Here is a 12,291-nt window from a genome sequence, read left to right as displayed (position 1 = left end):
TCTACCCCATTTGTGGATCCTCACCTGGAATGTAGTCAGGACATGCTATTTTCATGCCCTGGGTCATTCAGGGATTTTTTTTTATTCAGAAATTTTATTCAATATCTAACGTTAAATGAGAACTCTCTAGGTTTTAAAGTATCAAGAACTGATTGTAATTTCTAAGGCAGATGGTGAAACTGGCAATTCTGCAATGGCGCAAATAGAAACACCAGCCTGGTTAACAAATGGGTGTCTGTATTCCAGAGCTTGATGGAGAGCAGCTATGCAGGAGTCCAGGGAACACATGGCAGGACTACAAAAGAACGCAAAGACACAAACAGGTAACAGAGAGTAAACAAAATAGTCCACAGGTCTATCACTACTCCATGCAACAGACCCTTGTCTCATTTTAACTAATAAGCTAAACCTCAGAGGCTGGATCTCCAAGTACAGATGGGTACTGATGCCTAGTCATAGATGTCAACTTGACTTCAGAGTTGTACACCAAATCATACCCATGCAGCTCTGTATGCCGATGAGAATTGTTCTTTATTGTATAGATGGGAAAGCCCACTTTAGGTTGGGTCACACCTTGAAATGGCATCCCCCTTAAAAGGACAAGAAGAAGGAAGATTTTACTCTTTTCCTAATGGCTCTCACTCATTGTCACGTTTGCATATCCTATAACATCCTGAAGCATTGCTTCACTGGTATTCAAACCTACTTCTTGAGAGTTTTGCTGGACAGTTTTATGTTAACGTGATACAAACTAAAGTCGTCTAAGAGAGGGAACCTCAATTAAGAATTGTGCTGGAGGTGGTGGGAAAGGGGGGGTGGGCTGCGGGAAGGGGAGGAGGGCAGGAAGGGGGAGAACAAGGAAATCTGTGGCTGTTATGTAGAACTGAATAGTATTGTAAAATAAAATAAAAAAATAACAATAAACAAATAATGCTTACAATAAAAAAAAAAGAATTGTGCCTCCATATGATCAGGTCATAGATAAACTTGTAAGGCATTTTCTTAATTAGTGATTGATGTGGCAGCATCTAGTCCATTGTGAATAATATCATCCCTGGGCTGGCAGTTCCAGGGTCTATAGAAAAGCAGGCCAAGCAAGCCAGGAGGAACAAGCCATTAAGCAGCACCTCTCCATGGACTCTGCATTACCTCATGCTCCAAATTCCTTCAGTGCTTTATCTCCTGCTCTGACCTCTTGAGAATAAACAGTGAAAGAGAAGTATTAGCCAAGTAATTTCTTTCCTCTCCAAATTGCTTCTTGATCATGGTGCTTTTTTGCAGCAATAGAAACTTTAAGTAAGCCGGTAGTCACAAACTCAAAACCAGTGACAATCTACGTACTCTATTCTATCTTCTGTACATTGCAGGTGCTGAGATAGCAGAAAAAGTGTGATCAAAATAAAATGAATGAAAAATTTTCATATAAAAATTATTAGTTATCTGGTTGGTGAGATGACTCAGAGGTTAAGAGCACTGGATGCCCTTCCACAGGTCCTGAGTCGAATTTCCAGCAACTACAGGGTGGCTCACAAACATCTACTATGAGATCTGGTGCCCTCTTCTGGCAGGTAGGCAAACATGCAGACAGAACACTGAATACATCATAAATAAATAAATGAATGAATAAATAAATACATCTTTAAAGATATTACTATTGACCATAAGTGGATTAAATTAACTGAATGATGAAAAGACAATTCAGATCCATACTAAGAAATTTCATAAAGGGTTAGAAATTATGAAAGAAAATCAACCTTAGAACTATGAAACTGACTGAACTCCCCAAAACACAGTGCAAGTACCAGAGTAGCAGTGTAGACCAGGGAGGAAGCCAATGCCATATGTGAAAAGCAGTGTTGAGAAATCAATAAATTGGATGAATACGGAGACAAAAATCATGCATGACCCTAATGTCCAGGACATCTGGATAGGAGGTCAAACAAACGTGGTGTCTTTGTGGTGCCTCCCTGCCATGCATCACGGAGGGGTTAACTACTCTGTTGCTACTGTGATTTAGCTGGCGATGAAGCCTGGCTACTTCTACAGAACCCTGGTTTCCATCACCTTACCACATTTCCTTTCCTTTTCCCCACTGAAACTTTACAATAAGTGTGCCATATTGTGGGTTTTACTGTGACATTTTGAAGCGTGTATGTCATTGTCCACTCCTCATGTCGATCCTCCCCGTTACAGTCATTGACATTCTCACAAAATCCCTTGACCCGTTTTTCTTCCCAATCATCTACATTCTACTTTCATGTATATGTTCATCTGATGTCTGAGAAATGTAATATTTGAGGGTTTGAGACTTATATCTTTCACTCACAGGAAAATTTCAAGTTCCATCCATTTTTCCTGTGAATAATATATTATTCTCTAACACTGAATTAAACTTCATGATATTTATTCATCAAATTTTTAGTTTATGGTTTGTAATCATTTGATAAATTTTTGTTTTATTTTTGTTATATTTGTACTATTTAAAACATGTATAAATTTAAATATGCTATCACCCCCCAAGTCTGTTCATATCCCCTCCATATCTCCCCTATCCTAAGGTTATTGAGCATTTCTTTTTTTTTTCTTTTTTTTTTTTTTTTTTGGTTTTTTTGAGACAGGGTTTCTCTGTGTAGCTTTGCGCCTTTCCTGGAGCTCACTTGGTAGCCCAGGCTGGCCTCAAACTCACAGAGATCCGCCTGCCTCTGCCTCCCGAGTGCTGGGATTAAAGGCGTGCGCCACCAACGCCCGGCTTTATTGAGCATTTCTTTAAGGGTTTCTTAGCCATTTGAGTTTACTCTTTTGAGAATCCTCTGTTTAGATCTGTACCCCATTTTTAATTGGATTATTTATTTCCTTGAGATCAGGTTTATTGAGTTCATTACATATTTTGGATATATCAGATGTGTAGCTGGGAAAAATATTTTCCCACTCTGTAGGCTGCTGCTTTGTGTGAATGATGGTGTTTTATGTAACATCAATTGTAAGTCACTAAGTTACTGCTGGTCAGAGACTTTTATTACAGCCATAGAAAGGAAAACAGGAGAAAGACAAAATAGAGCCCTGTATTCCCTAAGAAGAACCTTTGGTGGTGCCTTGAACATTGTGAGAAACCAGAAAGTGTTAAATCAGAAAGAATGCAATGAGCAAGAGCTCTCTATAAGCAGACAGACTTCATGGAAGGCCATGACTGGGGGACACTTTCAGGAAGTACATGGAAGTAGGCATGGGTATATGTTGGTGATGGAGGCATGGAAAGATATAAAAGGTCAAATAGGATAGGCTCTTCCTCATCTGAGACCACCCAGTAGGAAAAAAGTTTAAACCTAGTGGGCATGCAAATAACAAAGCAATTCTAAAGCATAACCAGTTTTATATCACCTTTCAGGTGTGGGATAGCATTCATGAACAACCTTCTCTGAATCTTTGCTTTCTAGCTGTGGCACTGGAATACCACTACAGAAGAGAACCTTAAGTAAATGTGAACATGTCTAAGGGATTTCTCAAGAGAGTACATGCACATTAGTATTATTGTGTAAGATAAACAGGAAGCAGATTGCTCAGAAATGTGAGTGGTTTAGGTCCACAACCTCTTATATCTTCTATAGAAACCGAAGTGGGAATTGGGGACACCCAGTGAGTCATTATCTAACTAGGACACCCACTCTCATGATGGAGGAGAACTGCATTGGCATGAACATTTTTAGGTAGAGAGCCAGCTCTGTTGGTGCAACCTATGGTCTAAGCATTAAGCAACCTGAAGCAAGAAAATGACAAGTTCAAGGCCTGCAAGGATTATAGAGCAAGACTTTACATCAAAGCTCCCAAAATGAATATAGTGAGGGAACTCAGAAGGCAAGATGGTTAATCATTGCTAAGGTTTACATTGGGTACAAAGAGTTTCTGCCATAGTCAAATAAATCAGTAGTCTTGTCTACCACAACAATGTATGCATATTTTACAACTTCAAATCTCCCTGATGTACTAAGGAAGAAAAATCTTTAGCTCAGCTATTTAGACATGGCTTCTCCTGAATAAGTAAAATGAAATAAACTCCCTACTATGGTTCCACTGAAATTATTGTTGTGTCTCATATGTTGCTGATGACTGTTTCTTGACCCACTTTGAGTCCAGGATAACTTTCAATGGAGAATGTCTGCCTGATCTCAAAGCCCTCAGGTAAGAGCTTGCCTCTCAGAGGTAAGGGACTAGAAAGGTCAGACAGAGGAACAGGTAGTGATGACAAATGCACTTTATTGACACAGGGACTGAGTAGGAACTGGGGATCTCTAGTTGGCAGCAATTGTGTCCTGAATCCAGTCCACATAGTTGCAGACCTTGGTGTACACACCAGGGAGGTTCTTCTGGGCACAGCCATAGCCCCAGGAGACGATGCCCTGAAGTTGTCCATTGCAGACCACAGGGCCACCAGAGTCACCCTGCAATGGAGAAATACAGTGTTTAAAGAAGCGGCGTGAAGAAAAAGGGTCACATCTGCTCTTACCTTAAGACCTATTCCAGTCACCTTCTGACAGTATTTTTTTTTTCATTGAAACACATCCTCTAATCTTACTAATGAGATGAAAGGGCAACCAGGGTAGAGAGCACTTCCCCTTATCCCAGTGCGGGGAGACTTCTAGTCCCATAATATTGAATGTTCAAATTTCACTTCCAGGAGAACAGGTGTTTCATATGGAAAGGAAGCCACTCACCTGGCAGGAATCTTTGCCTCCCTCAAGGAAGCCAGCACAGACCATGTTGTTAGTGATTTTCCCAGGGTAGGAGGCTTCACAGGCAGCCTGAGTCAGCAGTGGAGCATCCAGGCACTGGAGCAGGTCTGGGTTATTCACTTCGAGAAGAGGTAGTGATCAAAGGAGAAATATGTGTTAGAGCACCCTGGGGAACAATGATTTATCCCTTAACACCATGGCTAACTGCCAGAGATTTAAGTATATAAATTTAAGTATATAAATTCCAACAAAAAATTAAAGCTTTCTCAAACTATAAAATGACCATTGTTGATCCTGTTTTCAATATAATAACACAGTGTATATTTGTTCTCTTTAGGTTACAGGAATTGAATTTCTTGGTACTTTTTAGTCCTTTTTTTTTTTACCAACGATATATTTCTTATAGTTAGTAGTTCAAACATATTTGGAAAGCAAAAGCAAATAAATTCAAATCCAGAGACATGTCTGATTTTGGAAACATGGGGAGGAAAGGATGGAGTAGGTAAATGTCATACTTACCACCTAAGCTAAGGGTATTTCCCCAGCCAGAGATGAGGCACTGAGTGCCAGCAGGTGCACAGGAGGTGGGCAGAGCTACAGTGGCCACTCTGGCATTGAGGGTCACAGGGGAAGCTAGCTTGATCAGCATGATGTCATTGTCCAGGGTCCTCGAATTGAACTTTGGGTGCCTGATGCTTTTGGCAGCAGTGACAAACTGCTCATTGCCCTCAAGGACATTGATGTTGTGCTCTCCCAGTCTCACTTGGATGCGGCTGTAGGAAAGAAAAGACATGGTTCAGAGTTTCAACACATTAACCAAAACACACTACAGCTTCCAAAACTTCATGTTCAGGAGTAGCTCAGAGGAGAAGCTCTTCAGTGATGGACAATTTCTGCTTAGGCAGAAACTTTAATCTATAGAGGTTGTTGGTATATAGGGTATAATATAAAGGAGTTCAGTTTGGGCTGATTTTAAACCTGTCATACTACAGACTCTGATACATCCATGGTAGTGGACCCATGTTGACATTTGATGTACACTTCACCCTCTGAGTCTTGTTAACTACAGTAGAAACTATGACAAATACTTCTTGTTTTGTTAAAAACTATTACTATGTAGAACCTAATCCCGTGGAGACTGAGAGTTGTGCCAGGACCCACACCAGTGTGACATAGAACCCTGAGAGAAGTTTACATTCTGACTTCCAAATCCAGAAATACTGAGCCAGAATCTAGCCCTGGGTTCAGTGTTTTAAGAAACCTTGTCATCTTTGTGATACATATTCAGAACTAAGAACACACAGTAGAGACTGCATTGATTTAACCAATATTTAGCTTGATTTCTGAAAACTTAGAGGTTATTATTCTTTTTAGCTAGTTGTCATTGTACAAAGTTCTTGATTGACTTTCTCACAGGTGTCTATGATAACCAGATTAATTTGTCAGGGTTTAATGGCCCATAATCCTTGCTATATTATGGGTTTGTTTGGGGAAGTGAGAGGATTTCTATTCTGGATCAAATTTCACTCTTGCTCATGATACTTAGCTGCTGCCAGCAATTATTTTCTTCATGGCTTTCCCTAGTCACCATACAACTTCACCACTTGCCCAATGCTATGTTCTAATCATGTCCCAGGACATGAGCTCTGCATCCAGGGGCCCATCACTTACCTCTTATAGCAATGAGCTGCGGATACCACCCATTGGTCATTGATGAGGGAACCTCCACAAAAGTGGTACCCAGAGTTCAGAGACACCTGGTAGGGCACAGAATTCTCCTGGCAAGTGTATCCTCCAACGATCTTGTCATCATCGTCAACAGGAAAAGCAACTTGAATGGAGATAGGAAATGAGAATAAACCAATATATCAGGGTGCTAGATAGTGAAGCCATTGGCTCTATGGCAGCTTAAACCCTTAGGATATTTACTGAGCACGGTGAGTGTAGGAAAACTCAGATCACTGTGTCTTATGGGTAACATAGATTGTAGCACTTCCCACTACTGGCATCTGTAGGACAGATAGAGAGTTCCCAAAAGCCCCAGATCTCTTCTGAGCATCAGGGCTGGACTATCAGGAACTAACTAAGAACACAAACCTTGGGATCCCATTGCAAGTCAGTTTTGCCCACAGCCTGTTTTACTTTTCTATCTATTATTTGTTGGTGCCACCTGTATGTTGGCCTTTAGAGTCTCAGAGGGAAAGCAACTGGAGAGGAACAAAAGAAGCCAATTCATCAGGCTGTTGGAGGGTGGATTGCTCAGCACCATATCACCTCCCCACTGTTTTAGTATTACTATCTGAGCAGAATGACGAAGAGAGAGCAGGGAAATCATTGTCCCCTGTAGCCAGGACTTGGATTCTATATCTGCCAGGGAAAGGACTGCAGGGCAGGTAAGTGGATCCTACTTGGCTCAGAAATACTCTGAGTTCCAGGAAAAGCACAGAAGAAATGACCTGAGAACACACTCCAAAGGTCTAATTACATGTCAGTTGCCTTGCTTCCCTCTGAAATTCATCAAGAACTATGTTGTTCAATTCGCAGTGCAGTTACTGCTGAAGAATGTGTCACCTGATTCATTTTATGCACCTTCAGTTTTGCCTCCCTTTCTGCCTCAGAAAACAAGGCTCTGAATTCAACAAAGGATGTTGTGGAGAGTGTATTGAGGGTGCCAAGAGTAAACTAAAGCCTGGGAAATAACAAAGGTTGAAAATAAGATGCTGGGGGAAGGTTGGACATAGCTTGAAACTCACCAGCAGCTCCCACAAGGGCCAGGACCAGGAGTGCATTCATGGTGGCAGAAGGTAGTGAGGTCTGAATGGGAGCAGGCTTTTATAGGACTGAGGATGGAAAATACCATTGTGGAGTTGGGGTGTGATGTCATTGATTCTTACTGAGCAAACACACCAGTATTTTCCCCTTCTGGATTCTTATGTCAACTCTTGTTGGTTTCTTGGCAGTCAGAGACCTTCAGGTGTCAAGAAAAATTTTATTCTCAGGAAAAGGGGAGGGAAACAGCTCTAACGATGCTAGAATGAGGGAAATAATCATAGTCATGCCTTTGTTTACACACCTCTGCTTTACTCTATTAAATTTATGGGTGTTGAAGAAGAAAGAGTCTATGGGATGCTTAGAAATCATTGACTAGAAATCACAAGAAAACTTACAGAATCAACTAGCCTGAGCTCATAGGAGTTTATAGAAACTGAACAGTCAATCAATGAGCATGAATGGGGCTGACGTAAGCCTTCTACATATATGGTCTATTTGTGTGGCTTGGTCTTCTTGTGGGTCTCCTTACAGTGGGAGCAAAATTTGTCTCTGAATCTTGTTGATATACCAGGTTTTGTTGCTCCTCTGAATATAAACTGAGGAGAGTATGGAAGGTAGATAGAGGGTAAATGGAGTTGGAGGAATGGGAAAAGTAGAAGGAGGAGAAACAGTAGAAGAATGTTTCAATAAATAAATAAATAAATAAATATCAAACATAAAGAAATCCCTTGATGAATGTAAGGTTGCTTTTAGTAACTTTGAAGAAGTTCTGATTCTGGTAGATAATGGGACTCTTTGATCAGCCCTAAGTCCCAAAGTGTATCAGTGGTTCCTAAATTCATTTGCTCTGATCTCAGCTAATCACCTTAATACTGAGAAGAAGTAATAGATCTCTGTGGACCTGCACAGGAACATCAATGATGTAAAGAAAGGAGATAAAGAGTTACTAATAAGATGGGTTTTAGAGAATGTTCTTTCAGACAAGGCCCATGGATTTTAGACTTGTTGGATGAGAATGATGAGGGTTGCGTAGGAATTGCCTTACATGGTAGGGAAGTAGAAAACTACATGAATAGGATGGTCAAATTCTGCAGCAGTTTCATGATATTTGCCTCTCATGCTCATGTCATAGTAAGGGTACTCAGGACCCTTGAGAATATACAAACAATACCATGGGTATATTCCTGATCATTCCAAGGATTATCATTGTTGCCCTGGATAATTATATTAAAAGAAAATACCCTGTATTCTAGGCCAAATTGTCTGTGCAAGAAGTCTATACATATTTTGAAGAATAGAATGTCTTTGGGCAATGTTCAACATGATTTCTGAACAAGAAGGATGTATAGGTAGAATGGGAGGATTATGGATATTTCTATTACATATGTAACAAGAATGTCATTCTGTGGTCAGTCAGTTCCTGTATTGAACCCAGCTTTTTTTTTTTTTCAACTTAAATCATCTCTAAGACTCAGTGTCCATTTTACTACAGTATAAACCAACCCTAGAAAAGCAATACCTGATGGTGTGTCAGCTTGTGCCTATTTATAAGTAACAAATAGAGGATCTTTCCTATCTGATGTGTTTCTCTTCACTGACCATGGATATATAGGAAATACATGTTGGAGGTGAGATCAGGATTGAGTTCTCTGGAAACAAGTGATGGTTCTAGAGTTACACAGTAAAGGAGGGGAAGTTTAGCTAAAATAGCAGCAATTGGATTTGAGGGGGAGCAAACTGTGACTGGAAGATGAGGAACTGGAAATGAGAAGAAAATGCAGGAAATGCCAAATGAGCTTCATAGCATTGGCTGTGGTCCTGTTACTGACAGGGCTGGATGAGAATCACATCCCTGAACAGACACTCAGTGTTGTCATCTCTGTATCCTCTTTCTCATTTATTTCTCCTGGGTCATTCTTGAGTGGAAGAACTGTCATATTGCCATGTCTGTTGGGTTTTTCAGACTATGCACACTTTCACTTTTTACAAACATGTTAGTTCTACTAGGAGGTGTTCAGAAAGAAATAATTTGGATGGACTCTTTTTCGCCTGAGAAATTATCTAAAACTGGCATGCTGTCTCAAGGCCATAGAGAGACAGGAAATTGTTAGAGCATGTGAGACCGGCTGCAGGTGGCAGCCAAATGGTCTGCAGACAATCAGAGTAGAGGTCCCAATGGAATAAGGTAAATGACACTTCATTTTCCTTCTGTCATTTGTCTTTCTGGAAAACATGAACACAGAATTTTCAGTTTCCATATTAGTGTACATTTTCTTGCAACACTATGTAATGGGGACCATCCGAGGACAGGAGTGTTTCTGTATTTGGTGTGTGAAGTCCGGTTGGCTCCTGGCATGTTCCAATGGAGTGGATATTCTCTGTGCTGTCTCAAGGAGGAAAGGTGGAAGTTTATATATTCTAAATGGTTGCTTTTATATTTAAACCTGTCTCAAATTTTATTAGTCACCTCTTAGTCATACCTTCCTTCTTTCTTGTATCTTTTACTACTCTGTCCTCCCACTTTGTAATGTGAGAATACGTTCCTTTTTAATCTCTTTTATTTTCCCTCATTGTTTTCCTTTAGCCTACTGTTTCTTTCATGTCATGCTTTCATGTTATCCAATATAATGTGCTGTTTGATTATGGAATCCAATATTGGTCTCTGTATAGTGAAGAAATCTTTTTGTTTTCTTCTCGGAAGCTGACATCTTAGTCAAAGTCTCTGAAGTCAAGGATGGAAATAGGTAATCAGCCAATTTAAGTCGACCTATTCTTATTCCATTTGCTGCTACTTACTTTGAATGTGTGCATGACATGAAATTTTCCTGCCCAAGATAGTTCCATTTGGAGGTTTTATGTATTCAGAGGATTTATTCTAATCTGAAGGTAAATGAGCACTCTCTGGGTTTTGAAGTATCACGAATCATTTGGGTTCCTGTGTCAGATGATAAAATTTAAACTCTTCTGTGTTTGGGTCTGCCAGCAAGTAGTTTCTTGATTGGATAGTTTAGAAAACCAACAGCAGAATTGGGTCTCATCTTGGAGTGACAGCCCATTTAAAAGCATATGGTAGAAGTAGGCTTTTGCTTGTTGTCTGCTTACCCCCACAACCAATGGCAAGTTTATATATCCTAAAATATTGAGACATTCGTTCACTGGTATTGTAACCTACTTCTTGGGAATTCAACATAGATTGAATATCAGAAGGTGTCTCAGAATTCTCTAGGATCAACACCACATTTGCAATGCTGTGACAGCAAGTCTCATAGACTGAACAACTCAAGATTCATTGTCTATCTTTCTTGAAACAGCCATTGTTTAACTACCTGGGACACAGCCTTTAAGCCACTCAAAATCCCCCTTTTACTATGTCTTCATTCATTCTATCAGTTCTGTTCCATTAGCAACCCTAACTAGTCCACTCCATGAGGTGGAACCCATTCCTGGCACTTCTAAATTTTCCAAGAACCTGGGACTCGGTAGTTTATAGGCACAGTTGAAAACGTGACGTTATAATTCACTATAAGAACATAGCAATGAAATATTGCTATAGCCATGGAGTTATACCTATAAACTTTCATCAGAGAATATTCTTCTTGTGAAAAACAGTAATGGGCACAGATAACAGCAACTGTACAACATGCTGAGTGTGAGAACCTTTTTGAGATCTCAGTTCTAAAAGGGATATCTTCATCAAACCTTTCTTGAAGACTCATGGATCTGTGTGTAAGTAGAGCCAAACAGATTTGAAGAACCACAGGTAATGAATGGTACCAAGGTAACAGTAAATTCTAGATGCAACAGGAGTAATGCACTTAGGAACTCAGAGTGCCTATAGTAGCATGCCCAAGACCTGTACCAGTTCAAGATTGACAGAGTCCTCAGATTGAGATAAGGAATTGGACACAGGGTCCCAACTCTAGGTAAAAAGCTACTTGCAATTGATACTTTTGAAAGCAAAAATCATTTTTCTCCAATAGAGTGTCACTGGGTATACCAACCACACATTAGGGAAGGCCATATACCCATGTTCGTTGAACAGCAGAAAACGGTCTCCATGGGTTTTTTATATACTTTTTTTTCTTGTTTGCATTCTCTTTTAGTATGCCTGTTGATTTTCATTTTTTTGTTTTATGTGTTTAAAGAGCAAGAAAGAACATAAATTTAGTTTTTAGGTGTGTAGTGTTAATATGTGCTGAGAAATATTATGATATATATTGCATGGCCATGTTATGCAAAAATATTAATTGTTATAAGGGGGATTAAAATAAAGAATTTAATGAATCAAATTCAATGCTAGACCAAACCAAGAAATTTAATCATAAGTTATATATTATGAAAGAGAATACTTGGTACTACATCTGGTACTACATCTTGGTACTACAAACTGAATAAATCAAACAAAATTCAGTCAAAATCATTACTAATGGAGTAGGCAAGCTGAAGGAAAGAATTCCAGATGTTTGAGACAATGTTGAGAAATTATTAATTCTAGAGAGTAATGAGGAAAAAAATCATCTATGACCAATATCCAGGACATCTGAATAGGAGGTCAAACAACTAAGTATGTGGTGCCTCCTGAACCTCCATTCAATCAGGGCTAGCCCATGAGGATACTTTGGTTTTAGCCCAGGGAAACACTGATGAAGTTTAGGTACTTCTGACCTCTCATTTTTATCACCTTACCAAATTTTGTTTCCTTTTTAAAAACTTTAAATATCAGTGTACAGTATTGTCTGTAACATTTTCAAGCATGCATATCATTGTCCACTTCTGATATTCATTCTTTCCA

The 12,291-nt window shown here is 39.6% G+C and overlaps 1 protein-coding gene across 1 annotated transcript; it reads right to left on the bottom strand.

The window, feature by feature from the left end:
* Positions 1-4,286: 4,286 nt before the first annotated feature.
* On the bottom strand, positions 4,287-7,520 carry LOC102923515 (trypsin-5-like). Its single transcript, XM_076566088.1, has 5 exons — positions 7,481-7,520; positions 6,399-6,558; positions 5,247-5,500; positions 4,710-4,846; positions 4,287-4,436 (listed from the first exon to the last, which is right to left on the bottom strand). The coding sequence occupies exons 1-5, from the start codon at positions 7,518-7,520 to the stop codon at positions 4,287-4,289; spliced, it is 741 nt and encodes a 246-aa protein (XP_076422203.1).
* Between the last annotated feature and the right edge of the window lie 4,771 nt (positions 7,521-12,291).

The sequence above is a fragment of the Peromyscus maniculatus genome, chromosome 3 (assembly GCF_049852395.1).
Source record: "Peromyscus maniculatus bairdii isolate BWxNUB_F1_BW_parent chromosome 3, HU_Pman_BW_mat_3.1, whole genome shotgun sequence".
Classification (NCBI taxonomy): domain Eukaryota; kingdom Metazoa; phylum Chordata; class Mammalia; order Rodentia; family Cricetidae; genus Peromyscus; species Peromyscus maniculatus.
This window is presented reverse-complemented; position numbering and strand designations above follow the sequence as displayed.

What these genes read in the sequence shown, in the direction of transcription:
- LOC102923515 (XM_076566088.1), bottom strand. Translation starts at nt 7,520, where the DNA reads ATGAATGCACTCCTGGTCCTGGCCCTTGTGGGAGCTGCTG. An exon ending in AAATACCCTTAGCTTAGGTG is followed by an intron (nt 4,847 to 5,246) that starts GTAAGTATGACA and finishes CTCTTCTCGAAG; the next exon opens with TGAATAACCCAGACCTGCTC. An exon ending in GAGGCAAAGATTCCTGCCAG is followed by an intron (nt 4,437 to 4,709) that starts GTGAGTGGCTTC and finishes TCTCCATTGCAG; the next exon opens with GGTGACTCTGGTGGCCCTGT.